We start from the raw sequence: 25,744 nt of genomic DNA, 5'->3' as shown, positions 1-25,744 counted from the left end.
AGAGTTCCCAGGTATTGGAGGATAAGAAGTAAAGGAGATGAAAGAGCAGGTGTATAAATCAGGCCTGGGATGGCAGTGTATTACTGAAGGTTACACAGCAGCTTAGAACGTTTGTCTTAAGTGTGAACATTTTGTCAGAGCATTTAGAAAGCCAAGTTCTCACAGTAGCAGGGTTGATGATTTAGTGCAGAGTCCAGTTCTTGAACTCTTCACCTCCAATTCAACTCCACAGACACTTCATATGTGAAGCCACAAAAAAAGGTCCGGTACTCAGGGCCATAGACAGCTTTCCCGGGGCCAGAGACTAGAGTTTCCACTGGGCCCCCTCAGTGTCGGCGTCCTTGAGAGACTCCCCTCGCTAGGTTTCAAACCCCCATCAGTCCCCTCCCTTACACACCCACCCTCTCCCCCACATTTCTCTCCCCCACACCCCACATCTCTCCCTCTCCCCCCACCTCACTCTCCCCTACTCTCTCTCTCTCCCCTACTCTCTCTCTCTCTCTCCCCTACTCTCTCTCTCTCTCTCTCTCTCTCCCCTACTCTCTCTCTCTCTCTCCCCTACTCTCTTTCTCTCTCTCTCCCCTACTCTCTCTCCCCTACTCTCTCTCTCTCTCCCCTACTCTCTCTCTCTCTCTCTCTCTCCCCCACCTCTCTCCTGCTCCAAACTCAAACCCCTCCTCCCCAATACAAACTAAGCGACTCCCTCCACAACACACATAATAACCCCCATCCCCCAATACAGATTAGAACCCCCCTCCCCAATATATATAATAACCCCAACACACATAATAACCCCCATCCCCCAATACAGATTAGAACCCCCCTCCCCAATATACATAATAACCCCAACACACCTAAAAAAAAACACTAACTCCCAATACAAATAATAATCCCCCTTCCCAATACACATAATACACATACACCTCCCCCCTCTATAAATTTTACCTCGGGGGGGGGAGGGGGATAGGGCTGCTCTGTCTGTCTGCTCTGTACTTCTCAGGCAGGGGTGGGGAGGGAATTGCTGAGTGGAATAATGGCCCCATACCAAGCAGTGACAGCTGCTACAGCATCAGCTGGTGCAGAAACTGGAGGTGAAGGGAAAAAAAGGTGCTGGTACTGCGTAAAGTGCCGTACCGTCACAAAAAAGCACTCGTATAAAAGCCACATGTTTGTCGTCTCTTTCTTTCTAAATTTTTTAAAAAATTAGGGCAAATTTGATTAGTTATTGTGAGTGCTTTTCAAAACACCACCTTGGACTCATAATTTATTTCAACTCCGGTTCAAGTATAAGTACTTTGCAATGTTTGTTAAGAATCTATACAATTTGAGCAGATTGCTTGCTATACTGTGTGATAAATAGGTGGTTGTTAGACAAGCTCTTGTATCTATTTCCTCTACAGGGTTAAATTGACCATAACACCTGTTTTTAATTAGCTTTAATTGTTAGTAGATATACTGCGACTCCAGTAGTGACCCCCCCTTGACAAAATACCAAAGGAGGAATAACACGTACGAGGTCTCTATGTTTCACGTGTTCTGGTTTAAAGCTGCAGACCAAGCAATATCCTACATGTTTGTTTGTTTTTTTAATAATTCAGTTCTGTACTAGGAGAAAATACTTGTAGCATTTAAAAAACACATCTCTGAATGGCATTTTTAATGTATTATAATGTAACAAGCATTTTTTGTTTCTATAGCAACCATTTAAAAAGTCACATCCCCTTCCTCTTCTGAAACAGGCTCTGGCACACCCCTTTTTGAGCCCTGCCCTCTCTCTAGCCGTGCACCAATTGTATCTAGTGACTGCCTGGTCACAGGATCTTCCCTACAGATCTTTGCATCTTTGGTCCTCTTTTGCTGCACTGACGGCCATTTAGTGAACGTCAATCGATCACAGGAGAACGGATCAATTGGCAACTTGGCTAATTACTTATCGTTGTGTGGATGGTATTGATGCATATTAAAGGGAAAATAAATAAATATAAAGCGGCCACTTGGACTGCTGCTTTAAATAAATTGTAACCTTTTTTTACTGAACCTGGTTTTCTGAAGTTTTCCCAGAAGCACTATCCCGGTGGGAAACCTTTAGTTGTCCGAACTTACAGCATTGCGTTTAATCTAGCACTGCAAAATATGCGAAAGAATGTGTACTTCTCTGTTTATTTACAGATGCAGCACGCATTAATATCTCTGACACCGGGGCAGGCAGTGTGATTGTGGCTGCCCCGGGGGCCAAAGGATTATCGCTGTTGGGCGTCTGCTCCGGAAACATGGACCCGCCACGGCGCTGGCGTGGCAGTGCTATCTCCGGAGCAGCGGCTTTTTCAGCCGTTTCCGGAGACAGTGAATCCTGCCACAAACTGTAACGGTAAGCGAGTATTTGTGAAATCCCACCAATTTTGCGAAATGCAGAGTTTGGGTTAAGGTGCTGTCTAAGGCCCAGATTCTGTGACATTCACCTACAGTGAGTGAACATGAGATACAAATAGCCTATTTTAATAGTCCAAAGTTTAAAAAGGTCCTTGGGCGCATGGAACAGGAGAAATAGAAAAGGAAAAGAGGGAAAGAGCTACAGTAACTATTGTAGTATTGTTAATAATGAAGGAACACATTAAATATTAAGGGAATTGCACTCAAAAGGAATGCTAGTAAGTTGCACATTAGTGTTTAGTGGGTTATGTGACAATACTGTCAGAATGAATTCTACAATGTCCATATCCAGAGGTATTGTATATACACACAATTTATTTTTACATGTATATAGTATAGTTATTTAATAATTATGATAAAAAGAGAAAATACACTCACAATAAAACATAATGTATGCATAGATATAGCAGACGTTATTGCAATATGTTGCGTTAACTCTGGTGTGTTATTTAACACATTATTGTGTGTGTGGATGGGGGCAATAATGCCCGCTACATCGGTACAGTAAAAGATGGGAACGAGATGTTACCGGAACATTTAATTACCTTGTAACTGACAAAGGTTCGATGGAGACTAAACAATTATATGGGTTAACTAAACTGCAACAAAAAATGACAATGCTGAGCACTCACCTTCTTAATATCTGTAAAGAATTCAGAGGTGGTGCTGGCCCAGGTAAGTTGGCAATCTGTGATCTCATCCAGCAACACTCAGCAATAACAAATAAACGGTGGCACTCAAATGCAAAAGTGATGAAACATAGCAAACTGCTGATGTCAATAAAAAATGTAACTGTTTAACTGGGGGTGCTCAACTCCAGTCCTCAAACACCCACAGCAGGTCAGGTTTTCAGGAAATCCCTGCTTCAGCACAGGTGGCTCAATCACAGGCTCAGTCAGGATATCCTGAAGACCTGACTTGTTGGGGAGCCGAGTACCGCTGGTCTAATTCATAAAGAGAGGCACAGAGAAGCACACCATTCCGGGATCATTTTCGCGTAGAGAAGAGGTTATCCCGAACCGTTGTGCTACTCTCCGTACCTCTCTCCATGTATCGAACAGTTACATTTTTGGACGTCAGCAATTTGCTACTGTACGTTTCATCTCTTTTGCATTTGAGTGCTACAGGTTTATTTAAAAAATGTTTTTGAATAGTTTTGTTATTGTTGGGCAATTATATGGGTGTCAAAAGACTGATTCCCTCATGCTGGAGGGTTATAAACTAGGAACACAAAAAGAAAGGGGAGCACAGGTTACGGAAATGTTGATACCCTTCATCATCCCATAACCTGTGCTCCCCTTTCTTTTTGTGTTCCAAATTACTTCTGAGGATCTGGGATAGATCCTGTTGGGGTCAGAGCCATAGGATGGCACCAAGAGGAGTTGTGAAAACCAAGTATACCCCAACAACGTTGTAACATTACCATATGTAACCCATGTTCCCCCCCCTCCACCCCCCCCTGGTCACAGACTGGACCTCTAGGGTGTAGTGAGGGCTGGTTACGTGTATGTTGGTGGTGCATACCTGTGAGGAACAGGAGGGCCTGAGTCTCCCGCGGTGGTATTGGGGATAACAGGGACAGCCTTCTGGGGTATATGCCTCCATCTTCTTAGCAGTCCTGGTGCAACGCCTCCATCTCTGGCGAGCCTTAAAGAATAAGGTGGGACCCCCCCAGAGAAGCCCAGGGTGAAAGATCCCAATCTCACACACAGTCTTAGATAAAAGCAGCAATGTCTCTTTATTCCTTTGGTAGCAGCACACAGCAGATCATACACCGCAGTTCATATACAGCAGTGCTTCCAAATGTATGCAGGTCTGTTCCTCCACTCCTCTCCTCCAGGCTGTACCCCTGCAGGATTGGCTGTATGGGGCATCAATACCCCTGGCACACACCCCAAGGGTATTTCCTATGGGTGAGGCTAGATCTCCCCCCTCACCCCCTGAGCAGGGTGAGGGGCATTGGTCCACCGTCTATAGTTATATCTGCTCTACTCAGACTGGGCTTGAGTATCTCCTCCAAGCATAGTTGTCTCTCTCTGCATGACCTCTCAGGTCTGACACTCCAGCACTCTCTGCTCCCAGGGCAGAACGGAACAACTAGGTCTTACTCCAACCCAGACCAGAACTTCACTCCTTGTCTCTTACAGGAGCAGGCAGGACTAAGTTTATACAGCCCCACCCCTCATGATGTCAGCAGGCCCTCCCCTCTGTCTCAGGCCTGCACACAGAGTCAGGGGCCTGCCTCCATCACTCAAGGCAGGGCTTGAAGCGGGGGGAAAACCCATAATAACTGCTGGCGGCCTGCTCTTAACAGGACTTACACCAGTAGGAGAAAGATATATGTAACGGGTATTCCCTGTGACTACAGACGCTACCACTGCTGTGTATACATTACCTGTGTGGCTCTCAGGAGCCTAAGCCTCCGCTCGGGGAGCCTGGGGTACATACATATAACAATCTCGTGGTGCAATGCCTCCACCTGGGAGGGATCCCAATGGAGTGGGAGGAGGCCCTCACAGGAAACAATCACGGTAACCACACAGTTGTAAAACAGGACAGGCTAACTGCATATATGCGCATAACTTATACTCTACTATACATAACATTCAACGTTGCATTTGGGTAAGGTATAACATACACCCCGCTCCCACCACCGTGTATCCCCACACCGTGTCCAATTGCACTATACAAGGCCCTTGGCCACTCTCCACGTAAGTGTCCCCAAGTGATACCCTCGCCCTTAGGCGTGCTTCTTGTGTTGCTGTACAGTGTTGGTGCACTTGAAGAATGATACCTGCCCGGGGCTCCCACCCCGGTGTCCGCAGACTACGACAGGGATTCCGCCCGATCCGACGTCGTCCTCCACACCGCGTTGGGTGAATTGCGGCGTGGATAATATCACCTTAGTCTCAGTGTCTTTGGTGGCATTCTGAGCCCAGAACCCACCTCGCAGGGCTTCACGACTTCAGCGCTGTGTCCCTGACTATGCAAATAGCTAATGGGGCAGTGTCCCTATCTCGGGCCTGTCCCTATAGCACCACAAGCTACACAGTGGCTCAGGACATAACTGGGACCTAGTGGGCTGCTGGCCTAATGCAGTGGGTCACTGACCCCTGCACTCACCTCCTACCCCTAGCGTGTCCTGGTCCTCACTAACGTGCTCCTCGCGCGCAAAATTTATCTAATTCTCTCCAAGCAGGGAGCTCCTGCAGCCCTATTGGCTCCCTGGCATCATGGGGCCGCTCCCGAGGCTCATGGGACTTAAAGTCCCATTCAAGAGCCTTCCCTGGTAGGCTAGGGTTCGCGCCCTCCTTCCTGCGCATGCGCAACTCTGCCAGGCCGCCGGGGCTTACTGCGCATGCGTGCGCAATCCACTATGGCGGCGCCCTGCACCGGGACCCGCCGGGAGCCCTAACAACGTGATCGCGGCCCTAACAACCGGCCGCACGCGTCCCCGGCAACCTGCTCTCTCTGAGAGAGGCGGTACCCGGGGGGGGGGGGCGCAAAACAGAGGGGGACCTGGCTACATCTATATAGCCCCCATTTCTTACCGGGGCTACACATATACATGTGTTTTCACCACCACTTTGATAAGATGTAGCGCCCGGGCACTTTGTCCACTGGGTTATAAACTAGAACAGCGAGTGTCACTGTTTATGTTAATAAATATTGTTCAATAGAAAAGTACAATGTATATTCTAATTATGCTAAAAGGTCTTTGCATCGAACTATTGTCTAAGGCTAACTTTATCCACATAAGCCTTTGAAAAGAAGTAGGCTACTTAAGTTCATCGTGCTGTTTGTGGTAAAGATGTAATAATTTCTCTGTCACATACGCTTGCAAGAACACACTGTAAGCTCAGCAAAACACTATGCCACAGGGTCAATGATCCTATTTTCTGTATAACAATAGTGACATAAAAATAGCACCACAGGAATCAAGGAAAAAACAACAGGAATGATATTATACTGCTTGATATCTCTGTTGCGGTTCTTTTCATCATATTGTGTCAGAAACACAAATGTCGACCTCCAAGGATCAAAATCAGTAATTTACATGAATTATGGATCCCAAAATGGCATTATAATGGGAAAATACTCATTTGTATCCATTGACCTGTACCTGTATGATAATACGGATGCGAAGAATTAGAGAGAGGGGGGGAGGGACTCCACGATATACATCACCTCTCCAAATTTGCTGCTTCTTTATATGTAGAGTTGACAATATGAAGGCTCATACCCAGAAGATCAGAACTCTAGAGGGAAGGAGGAGGAGAAAGAGGGATGGATATCAGCTTCAGAATTTGGCGATTTTAGCTGCAATTAGCAGCTGCTCCAACGGGTCAGATTTCCAGGATATCCCTGCTTCAGCACAGGAGGCTCAATCCGTCCCAGCTTCAGCACAGGTGCTGAAGCAGGGATATCCTGAAAAGCTGACTTGTTGGTGGCTCTTCTGGACTGGAGTTGGCCACCCCTGAACTAAAGCCACAACTCTCTCCCACACACACACACTTCAGCCTTTCCCTTTCTATTGGTGTGTGTTAACTGTATGTAGAGGAACTTTAGCTTCTCTCTGACCCAGTGACTGGCGGAGGTCATGTATCAAAGTCTCCTGGGTTCAAAACCGGGGCAAAAATAGCACCATAAGAGAATTGTGTATTTTTATTTTATTGCTCCTGGAATATCATATACAACCCCAAAAAATAAATGTATACATATATCTTTTCAAAAACGCTTGCCACCTATAAGTATACATTCCAATGCACACGCGTCTTCATCCAGTATGTTAACAATTGATGATATTCATTTTGCATTTACTTCAATTAACTTTAAGTTGCTGAGTAATCAGCAACCACATTTATTACTGTATAAATGTGTAAATAATATTAAAGCTGCCTTCCTCGCTAATGGGTTAATTATTTAAGCAATCCATTTCATTGAATGAAGATCACAACATAATTGAGTGTCAAAGCACCGAAGGAAGATGCAATCAATTTCGGTTGAAGTCTTTTATTATATAATGGTCTTATTTTGGTAGCAGCTTTCTGTTAATCTTCATTTTTTAATTGGAAAAATCATCACACTATTAGTATAGGACGAACTTTTAATTTATTATGTTTTCTGAATACTACGGTAAAATTGCACAGATACGCCCTTTCCCGTGTCACACTACTGCTAAAACTCTACTGCAGGCCTTCATTCTCTCCTGTCTAGACTGGGGTGAGCAATCTTCTCCTCCTGCGCCCTGCTGCCTGCTCTCTTCCCCTGCTCGCCACCCCCCCTCTCTCCCCCGCTCGTATCCGGTGTCAAATGATGCCGCGGGGCCATGTGATGTCACGTTGCCATGGTAATGCCACGTCACATGACCCTGCAGCGTCATTTGATGCTGGGTTACCATGATGACATGTTGCTGGAAGCCAAGGTAATTTAGTTAGAGGCATCGCACGGTCCCCCGGCATTTAATTTAAATGCCTTGGGGAGAGCGCGGGACTTCTGTAACCGCCACGCTTCCCCCCAGGTAATCAGGGAGGGCGCATCCCCCAGTTTGCGCACCCCTGGTCTAGACTATTGTAACCTACTGTCTGTCTTACGTTCTGCTCATACCAGTAGATGTCTTCTGTCTACCCCCTTTTGTATCTGAGGCCCTCTCCTGCCTAAAACCTCTCAATCACTGCCCCACGCTTCTGGAATGACCTTCCCCTCAATATCCGACTGGCCCCCTCTCTATCTACCTTTATGGCCTTTCTTAAAACACACCTCTTTAACGAAGCATATGGGTAGCTCTGATGGATGATACTATATATCTCATATGATAAAAATGGTGAAGTGGCGCCAATCCTATAGGGAAAAATTCTAAAATGCAATAAAATACTTATAGTCCCGCAGCTGGATTCCCAGGAGGTTATTCAAACTCCTCCTCACATGAAATGTTTGTAATATATATAATCGTCCTCCAGCGCTTGGTCTTATTGCCTTTTTCTACCGTGATATGTAAAAAACAAACAAAGAACACACCACAAACATGTGGTATAATACACGTCGACAGTGCTGGTATTATCAATAGAGAAGTAAATTAGAGAACTTAACACTTGCCTGTGTGTTTGTTCCCGTAGCGTGTACTCCTCTATGTCCTTCCTGCTGTTACTCTGAGTGCTGGTAAACTGATAGAGAGGAAGAGAACTGGCAGAGCACTACTGTATGTCCAGAAAAAAGTAGAGAGGAGGGTGCGTATCCCTTGAGGTATACCTTGAGAAAGCGCTCTGAGAAACGTAAAACGTTGGTGGGGCTCTCCGTTGCCCTTTTTTCCATGACCAATAAATAATTTTTTTTATGGGATACGCATATACGAATAGTTCTCTAATTTACTTCTCTATTGATAATACCAGCACTGTCGACGTGTATTATACCACATGTTTGTGGTGTGTTCTTTGTTTGTTTTTTTACATATTACGGAAGAAAAAGGCAATAAGACCAAGCGCTGAAGGATGATTATATCTTATACACTGGCGACACACTTTATTCGAGCTCGGCTAGTCCCACGAATTCGGGTATACCCGGGTGTATTGAGGTTTGTGACTGTTTTCTGCCCGAGTGCATTGAGGTATTTTCCAGGCAGGGATTGAAGCATTTTATTCCCGCTGGCTGCAATACTGCACAGTATATATATATATACTGCATTACAATTCATGAATTTATGCCATCTGGTAGACACGCGAAGCATTGCAGCCTATTAAATCCTAATCATTATCATTTAACAGATCAGCCGCCCGTCAGCCAGGCATGAACCCAGGCTGGGAAGGCAAACACAACGGGGCTTGTCAGAGGTGAGGAGCGGCGCATTCCAGGTATCTGCCAGGTACATACTGGGTATTTGCTCAAATAAAAGTGTGTCGGTGCAGTATATCTCATATGCACTGACGTTGGCCCCTTACAGACACACTTAACAGAACACCCTCCTACTGTCTCTGTAAGTTTCCCCCACTTAAACAATATGGTTCAAAAACTAAAGAGATTAAGTGGATGTTTACAAATGACGATGGTCAAACAGTATGTTTGTAAGTCTTTTGTGCATTGTCACAACTGTGCAGAATCTATTACATACTTGACTGAAAAAAAATAAAAACAAGAAAAAAGACCGCTCCCAGTGATACAGTAAATGAAACTCAGGTAGTCCTCGTTATCCAACGTTATCCAACGCTTCACTTGACAACGAATGGCAACGCTTTACAATGCAACCCTATGGGCTATTTTTCTACGCCAGAATGCGTTATCCAACGCTCTCCGCCACTGCTTAACATGGGACTCACTTTACAACGGTTTCACTGTCCAACGCTACTTCCAGAACGGATTCCAGTTGATAACCGAGGACTGCCTGTAGTGCAAAAGTGAGAACACAATAAATGATATTGCTGCTACAACCTTACAGGACTGTGTGTGCAGTCGACTTGAGCAATAGAAGATTGTAGATTGAGTGCAAATAATGTAAATGCAGTCAAAAGGAACTCTGCTTCTTTAGGATAATTGATCTCCTCTCCTCTGTGATTCAGAGAAAGAAACAGTAGAACATACAGTAGTATATCTTGGAAAACACATTGTATTAAATATTCATATGGCAATCCCACTCACGTGGTTAAACATTACGAGCATTCAGTGCCAATACACATCAGGATCCGCGGTATAAGCAATGGTGTCAGTCAGCGACGGTGTAGTCCAGATCGCATGTGTTTTCCATGCTATACTATGTCCTACTGTTTCTTTCTCTGAGAGAATCACAGAGAGAGGAGGAGATCAATTATCCTACAGAAGCAGAGTTCCCTTTGACTGCATTTACATTGATTGCGCTCATCCTACAATCTTCTATTACCTACTAAACTGGGCTCACAATATTGAAATAGTATTGTATTTGGTCGTGGCTGTTTTGTCGCAACCAAATGACTGCTGGCACTTCACCGTGACTCACACGGCCGCTAATACCTGTCACCGCCGGCCTGTTCACCGATAAGGTAAGTGCCTACACCCCCTACCCTAAGCCCTTCCCCTAAAACCGCTAAAATCCCTTAAATTAACCACCTGCCCTAAGAAGTAAAACTTACCTTATAAACGGCTGGTGGTGGGGGTTCCATTGGTGGATGGGCTGCAGCGGAGGCTCTGTGTGTGGCCGAATGCCAGTGGTCATTTGGTCGTGGCAAAATGACCATGACCAAATTGTATTGTATGGCCCATCTTAGAAACAGCGATAGACCCTGATTGGGCAGTTGGTGTTTGGGGTCTTTCTACCAAGTACAGTAGGTATCTGACATTTGTTGGCGTTGGTGTACGATAGCAGTGAGAGTCACTAGCCACAGTAAGGTCATAGGCTCTTGATAGGTGATGGAACAGCCTGGCATGGTTTGGATATGTTTATAACCTTGTCTTAGTTTAGTAATTATATAAAAGATGTGGCTTGTTATTATTACTCCACTTTGTTGTCACCTGACAGTTAGTGGGTTGGATTGAATGAAGATGAGGGGAGGGGGCGGTTAGGTGGTCCTACCCCGGTCATGCACAGAAAGGGAAGAGAAGACAACCTACAGTAGGATTGCAGCCTGACTTACACCAACAAACACTTCCGCAGAGGTGTGGGCAAAAAAGATAATGAAGGCGCGTTGAGAAATACTGTATGCATATAAGGAGACTAGAGGATGGCACATGGAGGATAATAGTATGTGTGACATTATCAAAAGCAGCATATAGGTCACGAAAGATAAGACTGTAATAATGACCTTGGAATATAACAGAATATAAATAATTTGCTACTTTCATAAAGGTAGTTACAGTAGAGGTGAGCAGCAAATGGAATGTACGCCAGTAACTAAACACCTCTCGGTGCCACACATCTTTAATCAAGGCAATGTACAAATATTCTCCGGTAGGAATCAGAGTGAAACATAAAAGATACAGAACACTCATGTTCTATACATAATACTAATGGGCTCAGCTCGTCAGTGCCAGATGAAAGCACTCATTGAAACCTTTCTGGCACTGATGAAGTTGACCAGAAATAAATTGACATTTTCTTCTGAAGGTTTGCATCCACTTTTGCATTTGATCACTTAACACTTAAGGGAACGTCAGCTATTGAAGCAAATAAACTATATACTGATGCAGCCACGAGTATCCGAACACTTGTCTGGGAAAATCTGGGGCAATACCCCAGCAACATTTCTGTGACATTTCTGCAGACAGACTAATGGCCCATCGGATTAACAGCGGGGGTCCCTGGCAGACCCATTCAAACTGAATGAGACTGCAAGGAACCCCCGCTGTGTTAATCCGATTGGCCATTAGCATTACTGGGAGATTGCCCCAGATTTTCAGTGTTCGGATACTCGCGGCTGCATCTGTATATATATTTTTTCAGATTTAAAAAGGCTCCAACTCACATTATTCATTAGCTATTTTCAGACATACTAAATGATCCTCTACCTATATTTAGATAGTGAATTAAGATTTCAAGATGTTTCTGGATGTTATAAAGTGCAAGTAATGTGACCAGAAAGTAATGCACTACCTATAAAATGGGATTATTACTTTTTGACAATCAATTAATGAGTTGTAAAATTGATTTGTGGACATTTGGGACAAGAAAGAAAAACCTCACCACGCAATGTGCTTGAACATCAATATTAATAGCCAGATGTTGTATAGGAACACACAGGGCAAGCTGCAAATGGAGATGCACATACTTTAACTAGACATCAGCTAAGTGGTTTGCCTTGAGTCTTCATAAAACAGATTGCATGTTACAGAGATATTAATTTATAAGATCCCCTCAATTTTTCATTTAGCAGCACTACTGATAAATGTATGATATGCATATATTCACTTAGGATTTCATAACCTGTGTTCTTAAAGCACATCTCAGGTTACAGAATATTCAGACGGTACTCACAATTATTTATATTGCACAATTGCCTCAAAGACTACTCAAGCCAGGAAGGATCTACAGTGCACTCATATATTTTAATGTTGATAAACCATAAGAGAACAATGTCCCATATCTCATATCATTTTTGGCAAGTATAAAAGTGTGTGACCTTGTTGGCTTCCATGAGAATTGGGAGATCTTATTCTGAAGCATTCTTCCCAAAATCTTGACACCATTTCTCTCTATATAGTGTTTCTGTTTCTACAGCAGAGGAACGTGTCTTCACTGTATGCGGAACCGTAAACTTACACTATGTAAAATGTAAATGTGCCCCAGCTCACAGTATTCATTCATTGGCTTTGATTCTTGATTCCTCATGGGAATAAAAAATAAAAAGTAACCCGTGTTCTTGAATCAACGACCAATTAATTGTGCTGTCAATGCCTTGTTTTATGTTGTATTTAAAATTGCCCTATAAAAAAAGCTCTTATTCCATGGGTGGTAACAGAGAAACTAAACATTTGATAACCTTGGACTGCATCCATAATTTCTATATGTCCACCTAAATCTTCAAGGGTTGGCTGGACAGGTTACCTGGTTATCTCAGTAGCTTGTGAATTCCAACAAATCCAAGTACTGTACACTCTCTAATAAAGATCAACCACCCTATTTACTGTCCCCTGGTTTGCAATGGGTTCTGCCAGTTCTGCGTGCATTAAGATTGTAAGCTTTTTGGGGCAGGGACTCCTTTTCCTAAATGTCACTTTTATGTCAAAAGCGCTTCTTCCCATTATATGTTATTTGTATTATTTGTTATTTACTGTATATGATTATCAAGTGTATTACTGTTGTGAAGCGCTATGTACATTAATGGCGCTGTATAAATAAAGATATACTGTACATACTGTACATACATACATACATACACTTACTGGGCTTCTTACTTCTGGAATAGACTTTGTTCCCTTTCACAGAACATTTCAATGTTAATTGTCCACCATAATTGCACTCAGCTCAGTGTATCAATACATTTATATTCCCCTATAACCTATTTCCAAAATATTGAACATGAATCTAAAAATCAGCCTTTATCAGTGACAGAAAATGTTCAGACTGCAGGAGAGAGGTGTCTGCTGCAAAGTGTGAAAGACTCCAGGGATCACCACGAAAATACAGGTGTCCACACTAAAAGAGGCACGGAATACACAGTTGATGTGTATAGCCCATGCCTCTTTTAGTGTGGACACCCTGTATTTGGAGACAAGTGGTCCAGAGGTCACAGTTTGGGAACCACTGGATTTCTGATTTCCTTAAAATCCTTAACACTATAAAAAGATTGAAGACCTCTACATTGCACCCCTTGCAAACATGTCCCTACGTGTTTATTTTGTCCACTTGATTTTTTTGTATTGTACTCCGCAGACTGTGCTAGAAAATGAGATTTCATTCTCAATGTATCTTTCCCGGTAAAATATGTCATGTAAAATAAATAAGAAAACCCCAGAATTGCTTCAAAGAAATACTGATGCTACCAATTGTGTGCTATCAATACTAATCGTCCAGTATGAATGAACTGCATGAACATATATAAAGTACACTTCCGTTCAGAGTCCCATTGTGATATAAGTGTAATTAATGGGTTAATGATCACCCCACTTGCTCAAGTCCCATAGCGTCACACGGGTAGGGGCTGGAGTGTGGTAGGGAGGCCGTGTGGCAGCAAAACCGCCGCGTCCCCTGAGAAGGAACCTAAACAGCTAAGTTCGCCGCCACCCTCCGCCACTGCCTCACTGATCCCGGTGCTATATCTGAGCAAGATGACCTCACAGCGGAGGTATACACGGGGGATAGATGGAGGAGCAAAGGCACTCACTTTCTTGACATGACGGGTCACTGGTCCGCGCTCGGCGTTCGGCGTCCACCATCCAGCGATGACGTCAGGATCTCTGGACCGGAAGTGACGTATAGCGTGCTCCAAGCCGAGGAAATCCAACAAAAATAGAACAGAAGGCGGTGCACTGCTACCATCAGGGTTAAAAGGAAACGATATCTCCACGCAAAATGAATGAATAAAAGGTTCTTTTATTTGAGTGCATATTCACTAAAAAAGTGCTACAGAGCTAACTCTGACGCGTTTCGTCCCTGGCAGAGTTAGCTCTGTAGCACTTTTTTAGTGTATATGCACTCAAATAAAACAACCTTTTATTCATTCATTTTGCGTGGAGATATCGTTTCCTTTTAACCCTGATGGTAGCAGTGCACCGCCTTCTGTTCTATTTATGTAAAATAAATAAATAACACAAAAAGATACAAAATTGTTACAACCCATGCTTGTAGTCTTATCAAATAATGTTTCACATGTCTCATACAGGACAGCAGCGCTGCTTTTCACCATTATCTCTTGGTATACAATGTTTCCACTACAGCCAGGGATTCTGCGAAATGACATGCAAATGAGCACACACTGTCACGTTTAACTTCATGTCCATTTTAACATAGATCCCTAGTATTATTCTTAAAAATAAAAACAATTATTTTATGGGGGATGTTGTGGTTCACAGATTGTGGTCATCACTTTATAAATCCTGGTACACAGCGCGTCACAGCAGCAATACACGTGACATAATAATAATATAACAAATAATGGGAATAAGTGCTTTAGACATGAGATTAACAATAGGAAAGGGAGTCCCTGCCCTGAAGAGCTTACAATCTAAGTACCCTGTAATATATCCGGCTGGTGTTTCAGATGTGTATCTCAACAGTATTTAATGTTCAAACTTCCACCACAAGCAAAAAGAGGGATCCACATTATTCAGTTTAATAGTTATTAATACAGTGATATTGTTTTCAGTTTAGCCTTCTCCAAATTCCAAGAATACAGTTTAAGTGCAATTGGAATTGTTGGAAGAGATTCTTCATTAGGTGGTTAACGTACAATGCGCAGCATGTAAAAAATCTCATGCACAGTAATTACTCCATAGAAAAGGAATACAGTACATTCTAAAAATGCTATTGAAAATGAGAACATTCAGAACAAGTTGTATAATTAAAAAAAAAAAGTTAATATCTTCTCTCAGCCTTCTTAAATCCCCATTGTTTATAATGAGGACAAAAAAAATATGGATGAAAGATATCTGAATACTTTTCTGAGAAGCTACTGTACAGTATAAAGTAATTGAATTGTTCACAGAGTAACCATTTGCAGCAATTGTAAATTGTACAATTGTATACATTGTAGCCTTTAGCCTTGGTCTTCCTGATCTACTTATCTATCTATCGATCTATCTATCTATCTATCTATCTATCTATCTATCTCAATGTCTGGTATAGCGCATACACATAGCGAACCCTGCTCTTATACGCGTTTTAAAACCCCCAAAGTTGGAGCGAAGAATCAACCGGGATTCGGAACGGCGATTTCAAAGAGACAAGTCTTCAGTCATTGTCTGAAAGTGGGATGGTCTTTGATGTTTCTGATGGATATGGGGAGGGTATTCCATTCCTTGGCTCCCTGAACCGAAGGGGCCCGACCAGCTCATGTAGTGTGTTAGTCACGTGCTATTTGTACATGAATGAGGGCTGACGGTTCTGGGTGACAAATTGCTCTGCTGGATACTTCAATATAAAAAAAAAGGTTTATGCTTTTATGATGCCCTGCAGCCATAAGTGATGTAGCTAAAGGTAAAAAAAAAAGCATGAAAGGTGGAATTTTGAGTGTCCGTGCCCAAACTTGTATCCCTTTCAGTATTGGAAGTAAGCTATATAAACATCTGCTTTCTGCGCATATATATATATATATATATTTTTTTTTTTACTGTTATATACACATGTTGTATATGCTCAGAGGGGTTGACTGAATGAAAGGATTTGCTAAAGTGTGAATCCATCCAAACCCCTCCTTAAGTCCTCTTATTGAAGCTCCCACAAGTACATATGAAACACATGAGGCTCAATAGTAGAGCAATATCTTGATATTGATGCTTAAAGATGAAGGGTCAAAACTACTCTCTACGGCCCACATCCACAAAGCTCCGTTACTGACTTAATGAGACGTTAACCTAAGTTAGCGCCTTGTTAAGTGCCAATGTGTCCCTTCAATGCTCACTAACACAGTGTTAAGTGCTGTTTCTCAGCCACACTCAGCATTGCGTTAAGCATAACGGCCGTTAGTGCTAATGGTATGCAAAATACTGATGCGCCTGCCAGTTGTAGACTGCATGCCAAGGAAAATCTGTGACCATCTCACAGCAACTGGTGAGATGGTCCACAGCAGACTGTAATGGCCCATCGGATTAACACAGCAGGGGTCCCTGCATTTGAATGGGACTCACAGCCCGGTAGGATTCACACAGCGTGAGTCCCATTCAAATGCAGGGAGCCCCGCTGTGTTAATCCGATGGGCCATTAGTCTGGCTGCAGGAATCTCACAGCGTGGGATGGGTTTAAGTGCAGAATTCTCAAGGCAAGCAGTCTACAACCAGCAGTTGCAGCTGTAGGGTTTCCCTTTAACAACGCCTGTCCACAGAGCTTCGTTATAGTTACCTCATGGATTTAATGAGACGCTATTTAAGTCATACATAAAGGCGGCGTTTCTCCCATCCAGACCCTGAAATATGGGTCTTGCTAGAGAAGAGAGACAAAGAGAGAGAGAAAGGAGCTGTAGCAAAGAAAAGACTCACTCCCTCTCTTCTCTCCTGCAAAACCCATGCAGTATTTCAGGGTCTGGATGGGAGTAACACCACCTTTAGATAAGAGAACGCGAGTGATGTTATTTCAAGCTAACGTGAGACAGTGCTAATTAACATTAATAGAAAGGGAAAGAAAAAAGCGGAGCACTGCCAGGGAATAAAGAAAAAGGCTGGGGCAAAAAATAAATAAAGATTATTTATTGGGCATAATGGCCAAAGAAAAACAAACACACATGGTTAAAAAACTCTGACGTGTTTCCCGCCGTGGAGGCGCTTGATAAAGCGCCTCCACGGCGGGAAACGCGTCAGAGTTTTTTAACCATGTGTGTTTGTTTTTCTTTGGCCATTATGCCCAATAAATAATCTTTATTTATTTTTTGCCCCAGCCTTTTTCTTTATTCCCTGGCAGTGCTCCGCTTTTTTCTTTCCCTTTCTATTTTTGCCCCAATGGTGTAGCAGCACGCTCCGGTTTTCACTGTCGCAGAGCAGCTATTGCCATCGGAAGATTTCCTCCTGAAGCTGCAGAGTGGATCCAGATCTTTGAGCCAGTGTGCGGTCCATACGCCCAGCCCTCACCTGTTCCGGGAAGGACCACAGCTCACGGTGACGAACGGCTACAGCCTTGGATCGCGCACCGTTCCGCCCACACCAACCAGCGCCCCCCAGATCCCGTCGGACTGAAACATCGCGGTACTACCATCAGGCACCCGGTAAGGCGGCGGGAGACTCTGCTTGCAGGTCTCTACTACCAACAGCCAGTCCTGTTACACCGGGGAGCCATAACCGCTTTTCAGAGTGAGGAGGGTCTCATTCCAACCTACACGGGGGACTGGTACCATCGGTCATATCGGAGCTTATCCCGAGACTACACAGGTGAGGTGGGTGTCACACAGACCCACACTTTACATCGGTACTCCAATCAGGACACTCTCTTCCCATATAATTTTTATACCGGGTTATGTTATTTTGCAGCACTTGCCATATTTGTAGCTTCCACGTGGGGATCTTCCCCATTTTTTCTACTAATTAACATTAAGCCTATGCTAATGAGATATACAACGGCGCTTTGTTTGCATATACAGTCAGTAGCTTTGCGTGTATGTGTTAACCTGAGGGAAAATAACATCTGCTAATGATTTTGATATCGTCCCTTTAACAGCACTGAGTTAACTGACATTTGTGGATCTGAGCCTAAGGTTCTTATTCTATATCAACCGGAGCGGCCATCGGACTGTTTTCAGCTGAAAAATCGTTATTGAATCTATGGGGATATTCGTCCGAAAATGTCCAGAACCACCAATTCATCAGATACATACTTATCCTCTAACCGTTAGTTTTAGGGTAAAAACAGCATTGTGCTTGTGTGTCTTAAGATTTCTATACAGTTCCCTGCTCAATCCCTGTGTACTTCGTTTAAAAATGATGTTGTCCGTGGAAAAATGAAACATGGAACCCGTACTAGATAAGAGTCCATTTTATGAATGGCATTTAGCCAGGTTGAGGTTAGCAATACTGTACATAGCCAGGGCCGTCTTAACAGCATTATTGCCCCCCGGGCAAAGCAGTGCACTGGGCCCTGCTAACTCCTGCTAACTCTCCGCTACAAGTCGTAATTTTTCTCCTTCTACCGAGTTAGCGGGAGATTTGAATGTTGAGGCGGGTGATCAGAAAATTAGTGTTAAATTCTGGTCTGTGCATAGATTAGCGTGGGGCCCCTATGCTCGTGGGGCCCCCGGGCAACTGCCCAGCGTGCCCATGCGTTAAGACGGCCCTGTACATAGCCCCTTGGGGGAGATGTATTCTTTGCCAAATCTGGCCTACAGTAGTATTCCATTGCTACATGTGGGGGCATTTCAAAAATAATTACCATGATGTCTAAATTGCTTCATAGCAGCCATTGACAGTTTCAATTTCACGCTACAGCTGACGCAATGATTAACAAGCGATTTACCGTGGATGCGTTCAAAGATATGTTGTGCGTTACCGTACGGAAGTTGGAATAATAGCGGCTGCTAAACCTGTATACTTACTGTGAGCGATGTGTTCATTGAGATGTCAGTACAGACGGTCCTCGGTTATCCGCCGGAATCCGTCCCGCAAACCGCCGTCGGATTGCAGACCGTCGGATTGCGAATCCAATGTTAGTCCGCAACGGTGAGCGTCAGATAATCCGTTCCGACGTCAGATAATACAGTCATCGGAATGCATTATCTGGTGTCGGACAATCCGTTTGATGGATAACGGACCGATGGATAGCGAAAACCACCTGTACATGCTTTATTTCATTTTACATTACCCCTACAGATCCGCTGGCTCACAAAATGTTTAGAAAATATTTTAGCCTTCAGTAACGTGTGTTATTTTCCATAAATGTGTTGGAAAGAGATTTGTGCAATTTAATTTACATTGTTATTGTTATACCATTGTCATACTGTATATTGTAATAATGCCATTTCTCTTCATCTGTTGAAATCCTGTGAAATACAAACTGTTTTGTTGGTCTCATTTCAGGTTTTAAGTTTGCGAAATTCTCCACCAGTAATTCTCCAAATATCTATACCTGGAATATATCATGGATTATGAAAGACGCTTATCCATTCACTGGACCAAAAGCAAGAAATGGTAAATCATCTATTTCCTTTTCAAGGAACTTATATTCTTTGCACTGTTCATTATCCTTACTTAAATGCATGCTGGTCCCGATCATCTATAAATCCATCATTGTAGAAGCTGAGGGTGAGGTTAAATCTGGGACATAAAGAATAGTGGTTAAAAGTCACACTTCTTAGAGCAAAGAATTCTCAATCTGATGTTCTAGTTCAGTGGCACTTAAACCTCTCCTCAGGGATCGCTTGCTACACAGGGTTTTAGTAATATCCCATGCATTTACACATAGATGAATACATGATTTGCATTCAGTATGATCAGACTATTGGATGTCTGCACCTAAAATCTGATCTGGATCAAAGCAGAGGTTTGAGAAGCTCTATACAGTACTGGTCAGCAGGACCGCAGAAAGATTTCCTGGGGCCCAGGACAAGAGTTACGTCCGGGACCCCCCCAACTCCTGCCCTGGCGGTATTGTGAGCCTCACTACCCCCATTTCACACCCCACGAGTCCCCTCTATTTCCCACCCTCTTCCCATGTATTTCTCTCCCCTCGGTCTCACTCTCTCTTCCTCAATCACACCCCCCCCCTCCTGCTTGCATGTATTTCTCTCCCCTGCGTCTCACTCTTACTCCCTCTTTTCCTCACTCACTCCCTCCCCCCCTTTCTCCTCTCACTCAATCCCCCCCCACACAAAATACATATAACCCCACTGTATACTGTCTATACTATGTATGTTTTGTTTTGTGCACTTCTTTTGAGATTTCCCAAATGAAATGCCTTGCACTTACAGATGTACAGTACTGTAGTGTAGCACATAATATTGTTCTCTAAAATAACACAACATACAGTATCCCATTACAAATCAGTATATCAGAGTTTCCATAGGATTTAATGGCAGTGTTTGTGCAGAATACTGTATCAGCACATATTCTACCAGAAGGAACAATGAAGGCTGCTGTTGTTAAAAGGTTCTCTTTCTAAATGTGCCACCCCGGTTACTATATAAAAAAGCAAAGATTTGATCATTGTCTTCATTAAACAACTAAAGAGTTAGCGTTTTTTACTTTTTGGGGAAGAAGAATTGCAATTCCATTGGAGCTTCTGAACTTGTGAAAAAAACGTCACCAAATTTTTTAAACCACAAAATCCTAATCATTTCTATGAGACCTTTTTTTTATAGCTCTGGTGCCCTTTTTTTGCCCCAGTTTTGTACACAGGAGACTTTGATATAAAAACCCCCATGACAAAAAAGTGTTTAGATGCAGTACTCTCTTTTTATTTTAGCAGAGCTGCAGCATACAGGCATACCCCGCATTAACGTACGTAATGGGACCGGAGCATGTATGTAAAGCGAAAATGTACTTAAAGTGAAGCATTCCCTTTCCCCCACTTATCGATGCATGTACTGTACTGCAATCGTCATATACGTGCAGAACTGATGTAAATAAGACATGTGTAACAGGCTCTATAGTCTCCCCGCTTGCGCACAGCTTCAGTACAGGTAGGGAGCTGGTATTGCTGTGCAGGACGTGCTGACAGGCGCATGTGCGAGCTGCCTATTGAGCGATATGTACTTACTCACGAGTGTACTTAAAGTGAGTGTCCTTAAAGCGGGGTATGCCTGTACTCTACTCTAGTATGTAAGAACAGTTTCTTACATCTGATGCAAGATTTTAGACTTGGACCACTTCAGATATAGAGGGTTTTGAGTGCAAAAAACATGGCACAGAGAGACGCAGAATGTGATGTGAAAGCTGTAATAATGTTACAACAAACATTCAGTTACCAAATGAGTTTATTCAGGTGCACACAGGAGAAAGCTTCTACTGTATAAAAAAAACTCTCTAACAGGTAATATGGCATAAGATACATGTATACCCTAAAAACTAAAGCATACGCCCCTTTATGAGGTGGCTTGTGCGTCATAAAAATAACGTAATTGTATAATAAAGAAACAAAAATGAATTTATGTAAATCAGCAAAAATCATTATAACAGCTTCAGTAACCTTTCCTATAAATTATTATTGATACTTTGTTTCAGATTTACAATGTGAGAAGATGTGCTTATCTCAGACTCCAATTAATTCTACCAAGGTCTCTCATTCTTGTCTGGACCTTTCCTCTACCTCCCATTACTCCCACATACACCTCTCCCATCACCCCATCGTTTGCAGTTGGTAAAAGATGCAAAGAATCGGCTGAGAGCTCAACAACATCTCTGCTTCTCACGTTCACACAGACAAGCTTGTTTCACAGAAATCAGCACATTACAACATGCAACACAGACACAGCTTATAACAAAATGAATGACAAACAAAACTTATACAGTAGCAAACTAAGACAAAATGGCTGACAAGAATAGTCTGCCAAAATGGCTGCTTAGAACTTAGTGCTGTTTACTTCGCAACCCTCCCTAATGTCGTTTCCTCAACTTTCTCAGTAATACTTCTCATTATAATCTGTGCATCATTTATCTCCTCCCACTGACTCTCCCCAAGGTGCAAGCTGGAGCAGAGACGCAGAATGTGCTACATCTAATTATAATCTGTGCACCATGTAACTCCTCCCTAACTCCTCCTACTGAATCTCCCCAAGGTGCAAGCTAAGGAAGACAGGGCAAAATTAGAGAAAAATGCTTGGATACATACTGTAGGTCTAGGGGGAAAATGGCCCGGTTTTGCATCAAAATTGATTTGGTCAAGATGTATCTGTTTGCTCTGCAAGGGGAAGCTGTGAAATCCTGACTCCAGCATCCTCTTCAGTGGGACATCTCTGTGTGGGGGGGTTAGATTCGGAAGAACAGACTCCCCGTCGGCGGTCATTGCTTTTACTGTTCTCGGAGCTGCTGCATTTCGCATTTCATGCAGCGGCTACGAGACAGTGTGTCTGGCTCCACCTGTACATGGACCCCTATAGGGGGGATGATTCATCGTAAAGAAAGTGTACATAGAAGTTTGTTTTCACACTGCTTCATTTTCCACTTGCATTTGCGTGTTTCCTACACTTGATGTACATTTGTGACCAGAAAACTTTACGCCCCCTCTGACCTTGCACATTTTTTGCTCTCGCAAATATAAGATCAAAAGTGACGCAGAGTTTGTCATGTAACTCAGGGTTGCGCAAACTTTTTAAGCTGCGCCCCCCTGCCAGGCCTCGCTCGGTCTCGCGCCCCCACTCCTACCTTCCACTTGCCTCAAACGATGCTCCGGGTTCGCATGACGTCCCGTCACATGACACCGCGGCGTCATTTGATGCCACGTTGCCATGGAGACGCGTCTGAAACAAGGAAAGTTTCCTTGTTGCAGAGGCCTCGTGCGATCCCCCGGCATTAAATTAAATGCCTGGGGGAAGAGCGTGGGGACCTCTGCAACGGCCCGCGCCCCCCCAGACAAAACTCCCACCCCCCAGTTTGCACACCGCTGATGTAACTCAACCCTAACTTCTCCTATTGTCGCTCCCCAAATCCCTAGCTGACGCATACAGGGAATAACTTGGAGCAAAGACCTTGATACTCTGATGCAAAGGGACGCAAGATGAAAATGGCGCAATCTGCATTCATTATCCAACAAATTTGTCTTGATACATCACCCCCTATGTGTTTACAAACACTTATATTTGTCTGAGTATCTTTCAAACGGTGCCAGTAACCTACGGTATATTTTACTTATTAAACTGGCCTGTATCATTAGTTAGTGACTGCATGCAAGGTTTAAACAAGATACTTAATGATCTAAGGCACAAATTATTCATATGAAAAATTCTCATTAAGATGCAAGACTATCTGTAAAACAATTACGTATATAATAGAGGGATATGCATCAAAATCTTCCGGAGCATAACCAGACCCAACAAATGGAGCTAAATCTTTAATGGCCTTCACATTGATTCCTTTTCTTTTTTTAAATTTAGTGCAATTTTCTGCTTGAGTTTTACCCAACATTTGCAGGCAGAAAATGTTGATACCTATCCCCCAAAAACTAAAATATCCTATTCCACAATATTAAATGTCTCATTGTTGTTTCTCGTTGCTATGTACAGTATTCTTGGGAAACATTGAGTTCACACTCTCTGAAAGGCTTGGAACATTAAGTGAAGCATATGTAATGCACTTTCCCCCACCCTAGGGTTGATATGGCAGCTGCTGTGTGTCTGGTGCGTTACCTTATGGCGGCTGCTGTGTGTGTGGTGCGTTACCTGTAGCTCACAGGAGGTCTGAACTTCCGCTGCTGGGAGCCTGGGGTGTGCCTGATCTGTCTGGCGACAGGGCCTCCACCTGTGCGGGATCCTACTATGTTGGATAACCCCGTCACAGGACCCAATGCAATAACACACACAATGATAAGAATAACAGTTTACTGCATGCATATGAAAACGGAGTAACAATGTGATACACACACCAAATAAGTCACGCATGGCCGTAACCCCACAGTGCCCTCCAACACATTGTCCACACTCGGATGGAATATCCCCAAAGTGCTGAGGTGGCCCTGGGCATCCAACCACCCTGGTGTCCACAACAGTCAACCCACCCAAAGTGTGTGACAGTGCTACATACAACCGCGTGTTAAAGTTAGTGTGATACCTGCCGGGTACTCCAGCACCTGGTAGCTCCAACTGAAGACATAGGGACTGTCCGGTCCCACGCCGTCGTCATTAGCGATGTGTCCGCCTCCGTGTGGGGTGGTGTCCAGCTGGAGGGTCCCACCATAATAGTTTATCTCTCTCTGTGTATGGCAATCTGGTCCCAGACCATCAGATGCCAGGTTGCCGCCGCGTCCTTGCTGTGTCCCCCATGCTTGTACTACAGGGCAGTAACCCTATCTAATGGGATGGTTCCTGCAGCAGCCACAAGCTCAAAGGGGGAGTCGGGGCCTAGCTGGGGCCTAAGGGGATTCTCTGGCATAGTGCAGGGGTCACAGACACCCTGCACACATACCCTACCCTTTTCTTGTCCCAGCTCTAACTGAAGTGCTCCTCAGTGCGCAAAATGTATCTATCTCTGATGAGGCTAATCTGGGAGCCCTATTGGCTCTGCTGACACATGTGATTGCACCTCTCAGTGGCTTATGGGGGTTGTAGTCCCTGTGGAGCACTTCTCTCTAATGGCCACCGCTTGCGCTGTGGTTCTGCACATGCGCAAACCTCCACAAGATGGCGACGCCCTCTAATAGGTACTACTACGGAGCTTCGGCGTTCTGGTCACCCCTCCAACCGTCTGCAGCTTCCCCCACTTTGCTGGGTGTCCGCACACCCCACCGCTGGCTCCCGCTCACCTCTGCAGCAGGCCATAGCCTCCCTCGCAGCCCGCCACTACCCCCGCAGCTCCCGGAAGTAAGGGGCCATAAGGGGGATGCCCAGAGGAGAGACCTGGCCACATTCTCCCCACTGGTGTAAAGACCAACGTCCCCACTTGGGAACAGTGTCCACATAAGCACACATATTATATAATAAAAATACATTGCAATGTGTACAACTTATCACATGACATAACTCTACATAAAGTTATAAATTTCTGTGAACATCACAATGACAGACTTGATTTTACTGCGAGACCACTGCTGAGCCTCATAGTCGGGTGCCCCAAATGAATCATAGGCTACCCGGTTGGGAGGGTACCTAACAGGCCTTCTTAAACTCCCAGTGGGGAGTAGTGATCGTACACTTGAGGCTCAGTCTCTCTCATCAGGGGTACTACAGTCTCTATAATGTCTCTATGAGGTATAAAGCAAGGACTTCTGGGGTCCAGCGGAGGGCTCATTGGAGCCACCGGAGTAGGTGTCTGAGGACTGGGCCCATTACTCGTAGCTCCTTCGGGAGATGCCCCTTGACTTTGGTCTGTGTTACTAGAGGGTCCTTCCTTAGGATCCTCGGGTGTTTCAGTTACTGTCTCTTCAGGACCTTCTGGCTCACTGGCCAATGGTGTAGCCTTTGTCTCTGGTTCATCATCTCCCACTTGTGGGATAGGCATAAGATGATTGCGGTGCCAGATCTTTACCTGACATCCACGTCTTTTATGCGGTAGACCGGGTGGCCCGGCATCTGTGATTCGACCTCGAATACCCCGTCACACCAACGGTCAGCCAATTTGTGTTTGCTGGGAA

At 44.1% G+C, this 25,744-nt stretch overlaps 1 protein-coding gene across 1 annotated transcript in view; it reads left to right on the top strand.

Moving 5' to 3' along the window:
* The window catches only part of ALK (ALK receptor tyrosine kinase), a 797,030-nt gene that overhangs the window by 198,521 nt on the left and 572,765 nt on the right, over nt 1-25,744 (top strand). Inside the window, exon 2 of the mRNA XM_075595436.1 lies at nt 19,543-19,653. Coding sequence (XP_075451551.1) covers nt 19,543-19,653 — 111 coding nt within the window. The remainder of the gene's footprint in view (nt 1-19,542; nt 19,654-25,744) is intronic.

Source organism: Ascaphus truei, chromosome 4, assembly GCF_040206685.1.
Source record: "Ascaphus truei isolate aAscTru1 chromosome 4, aAscTru1.hap1, whole genome shotgun sequence".
Taxonomy (NCBI): domain Eukaryota; kingdom Metazoa; phylum Chordata; class Amphibia; order Anura; family Ascaphidae; genus Ascaphus; species Ascaphus truei.
The sequence above is the reverse complement of the archived record's forward strand: the minus strand, read 5'-3'. Positions and strand labels throughout refer to the sequence as shown.